Consider the following 4,442-nt stretch of genomic DNA (forward strand, 5'->3'; position numbering starts at 1 on the left):
CTAGAATGAAACTTTAACAAATAAATTATTTACAGTCATTTAAAACAAATAATGATCTCAATAATAAAAAAAGTGTATTTAGTTCTATAAATTAATTTGTAAAAATTATAGTGATACAAAAAAAGGAACATTTTATCATGTTATTAAATACAAATACCAAAAGGTTAGTTCATCACTGCAACAAACCCTAAAGAATAACTTTTAGATATGACCAATGAAATAATATGCAAACTTTTTAAAAAGTTTGGTAATATTGACTTATGTTTACTAATTAAACATATTTATAAGGATATTTTTTAACAGTTCAATGTCCATACGCGTCAGCAAGAAGTAGCCTCGCCTGCGGTCGAGCAGCGAGTGTCAGCAGGGTCGTCCAGCACCGGGTCTCAGTGGAGGCCGTAGCCCTTCTGGTAGCCGTAGCCCTTGTCGTGGCCGTAGCCGACGGCGCTGCTGCGGCCGTCCTTCTCGGCGAAGTCCTCCTCGTGGCCGTGGTGCTCCCGCGCGCTCTCTTGCACCGAGTGGCCCTTCTCCTCGTCCTCGTGGGCGCCCTGCGCGAACTCGCCCTTCTTGCCGTGCCCTTGCTCGCTGTAGCCGGCGTCCACCTCGCCCTTCTTCTCGTAGCCGCCCTGCTCGGCCGCGTGCTTCTGCCCGTACTCGCCGTGCTTGCTGTCGTGCTCGCTCGCGTGCGCGTCGTCGTAGAAGCTGTGTTCCTTCTTGAACTCGTCCTTGTGGTACACGTTGTGGAAGCCCGTCGTCTTGTGGCCCTTCTTGTGGCTCGACCGCCGCCCGTACTCCTGCCCCTGGCTGCCCTTCTCGCCCTTGTGCTGCTCGCCGTAGTGCGCCGCCTCGTCGTGGTGGCCCTTCTTCGAGGCGCCCTCCTCGCCGTAGAAGCCCTTGCGCTCTTCGGCGCCGTGCTTGCCCGCAGAGCCCTTGTCGAAGGCCTCCTCCACCTTGTAGCCCTTCTCGCCCTTGGCGCCCTCGACGGCGTGGTGCGCCGCGTCGTGCGCCTCGCCGCCGCCCTTGCTGTAGCCCGAGTCCTGGAACTCGCCGCCCTGGCCGATCAGCCCGCCGCCGCCGCTGACGCCGTAGTAGGTGAGGCCCTGGCCTCCGCCGAGCCCGTACACCCCGCCGTGACCTATACCGTTGGCTCCGCCCAGTCCTCCGAGGCCGTAGTGCTTGCCGTAGCCGCCCGGGTACAGGCCGTAGGACGAGCCCTCGACGTGCGAGTCCTCCTCTGGGGAGGCGGCATCCAGGTACGACGGCGCCTGCTCCAGGTGCTGCGGCAGCAGCGGCGCGACGGGCAGCGCCTCGTCGTAGCGCGCGCCGACGACGCCGCGGTAGAGGCCGTGGGACGAGCCCTCGCCGTGCGGGCCCTCAGCGGCGGGGACCTCGAGGTACGACGGCGCCTGCTCCAGGTGCGCGGACAGCTGCGGGTTGACGCCGACGTGGATGTAGCTGGTCGGCTGGCCCGCGTCGCTGCGGAACAGGTAGCCGGTCGCCGACGACGCCAGGTCGGAGGAGGCGGAGCGCGCCAGGTACATGTTCCCCTCGACTTTGCCCTCGTCGTCCAGCGGCCTCTTGATGGCCAGGAAGCTGCGCGTGGACTCGGAGCGGAGCTCTGGCGAGCCTGCAACGCTGGCGAGGAGGCACGAGGCTAGGACCCACGTCGGCGACATCGCTGGCGTTGTTGTTGTTTGGCTGGGCAGGTGGTGGCTGCTGTGACGAGTCGGTCGCGTGCCCCGCCGCTTATATGCGCCGGGGGTCGCGGTCCGGCGCGCGATGTGGGCGAGGCCGGACCTTGGCCGGCGCGTGTTGCGATACCCGCTGGCGGGGTTGACGCCGCCGCGCGCGAGCGGACGCAGATCCGGCCTTTGTCGCGCCGCCGAGCCCGCGGCGCAACAACCGCCTACCTCCGCCGCATTCCGCCGCATTCCGCCCCACTGGAGCGGCCCGCGCCTCGCCGAGTGAAATCGAAAACTAAGGTCAGATTTTTTTTTCCTTATTGGAATGTTTTAGGTTTCGATGGCTTAGATTTTCCAAACATGAAGCCGCAGCTCACAGTAAGCGGATTTAAGTGATTGACACAGCATAGGAAGTAGTTTTAGCAACTAATTTATATGGACCTGAAAAACTCTCATTAGGCCGGCGCCACACTATGCGGTGTAACTTTAGCGGTTGCCAATTTTTACGTGTTGATTTATTCTAGAAAAATAATTTACATTTTTGTTTTGTTAAAATTACGTAGGTACGTATGTGGTTACAACCAGCAGTTAAGGTTGCAGGTACCAGTTTTTATTTTCTCTCTCGCCTGGTAAACATTTGACTTCAGGGAGTTAAGAGTTATGCTAATCATATCGACGATAAATAAATTAGACCAGAATAATTTAATCATTCGAGGTATTTTTCTGTCTCAACTTAGCACATTTTCGAATGCTATTTCAATAAAAACTAAAACGTAAAAGATATTCAATCATGCATAGGGTCAACTAGGTGAAGGTATTAGCCAAGTGCCACAGACTGCAACGATTCCAGCATTTTCCTTGAGTGTTTCTCAAAACAAAACTGGGGACAAATACTGGAACCCGTAGGCCATTGTTAGGACAGCCAATCAAGTATCTCAGTGGGATCAAGAGGCCGTGTCATAGAAGGCACAACTAGATCACGTCTTCGCCTGGCTTTTGAAATCTCTTTATCTGCCAACTACAGACAAGAAACTCATAGTTAAGATATCTTAGGTTCATAAAAGTGCTTTAGCCTGGGTTTGGGTTCGATGGAGCCTAACTTCCAGTATGTTTGAAGACACTACTTGCATAGTCGAGTCCACCTTGTTTATACAGTGCGCACACGTATAGAATAGCTGGTTTTAAATAAATTCTTAAACGAACAATTCTCCTTAAACGACCCTTTAGCCTATAATATCCTCAAAAAATGAATCTTGAAGAATGTGAATTACCTCCCGAATAGTTGTAAGCATCTTGACCTTTATCTTGACGGTGAGGGTTGACTAATTCCCCACACGCACGCTACCAAGAGGGTCATGCACTCAGCTGCCCTTAACAAAACCTATCTATACTCGTTTCCGCGAAGCCTGAGTCCCCCCTTGAGCATGCTAAGTGACATTCAATAAACCAAACCAAACACGTTAACAAAGTTATCAAAACTTTATACTTTATATTGAAAAGTGGAGAAATTTGTTTGCAAGATCAGAAAAAATATAACAGATAAAGTTTAATCCTCTGAAATTTATTAAACGCCAAAATCACATTCGTAACTACATATGGTCGGTAGTGTCTCTTAACATGTACATTTTCCACTTAACGACAATGCGTATAAAACTGTATAAGCATTTTAAAAGTTTTATATACACATGTTTTTATACCAAATATGTAGGCTTTCTTAATAATCTCGCTATGTCAGGTAAATATAAATAGCATAAAAGTATTATCTACCACACTTTACTCCCACTAACTCTAATTTCTAAAAAAAATATATTATTAAAAATTATTAAACTATCAATTTAAACTACTATCTTTAATTGATGCGCTCCTAAAAATATTCCTCTGGCCATTCAGTACCATCGCAAAAGTTCGTGTCCATTTCCTAACTCGCTTGCCCATATAACCATCCGCGCTCATTCAGTTACATAATTCATGAGTCATTGATTGCATTTACGTATTATCGTCATGTCAGAATTCCCATCCGCAAACCCAGCAATTTCGAAGGAAAAAAGGCAGAACTCACTGCTCATTAACTGTTTCTCTTTCCTCACACTGACGTATACAATTCATTAGCAGCCAACAAACGAAAATTTACTATACGTATGACGTATTAACTTAAACGAGTCTATAGTGATGAAAATCTGGCACCACTCTATTCAGTGCTAAGGTTCGTTACCGCCCAATTCACAGACACAGCAAGTCCGTGGTGCTATAGTTCGTCGTTCGAATTTGCAAGTTTTCGCAATCAGCGGCTTACAGCTATTCATGTGTCGACAACATAACTTTGTTCGGCGACGCTGTAGTCCAGTGGCGTGCGTCGGAACTCGTGGTAGGAGCTTCGCGCCGTTCTCGCCGGGCGCAGGCAGCTTGGCCAATCACAGTCTTTGCCGGCGAAGTCACAAGTCCACTCGTCGTCGGCCGGACTCGTTCCACGCCGCCGACCGCCGCTCATTTGTTTCAACGTCGTAACTCGGGCTCCAGTCGTTCCGAAAACAACCGAAGTAAGGGATTTGCAAGCACGCATGGCAAGCGCAAATAAACACCAGGAAATTAACCCGGGAAATTATTTGAAACTATGAAATTAATTAACCTGACTACTGAAACCCACAAAATTAAAATAAAGTTAATGAAAATTACAAGATCTTATTAAAAACAAAAAAAAATAAACGATCTTAACTCGGGTCGCCAACCCGACAACAGCTTCTACTAACGTGCGTGCATATG

General features: G+C 49.4%; 1 protein-coding gene across 1 annotated transcript; it reads right to left on the minus strand.

Moving 5' to 3' along the window:
- Positions 1-386: 386 nt before the first annotated feature.
- On the minus strand, positions 387-1,931 carry LOC134534531 (aspartate, glycine, lysine and serine-rich protein-like). The gene has a single exon (XM_063373014.1). The coding sequence runs from the start codon at positions 1,929-1,931 to the stop codon at positions 387-389; it is 1,545 nt and encodes a 514-aa protein (XP_063229084.1).
- Between the last annotated feature and the right edge of the window lie 2,511 nt (positions 1,932-4,442).

This window comes from Bacillus rossius, chromosome 7 (genome assembly GCF_032445375.1).
Source record: "Bacillus rossius redtenbacheri isolate Brsri chromosome 7, Brsri_v3, whole genome shotgun sequence".
Classification (NCBI taxonomy): Eukaryota; Metazoa; Arthropoda; class Insecta; order Phasmatodea; family Bacillidae; genus Bacillus; species Bacillus rossius.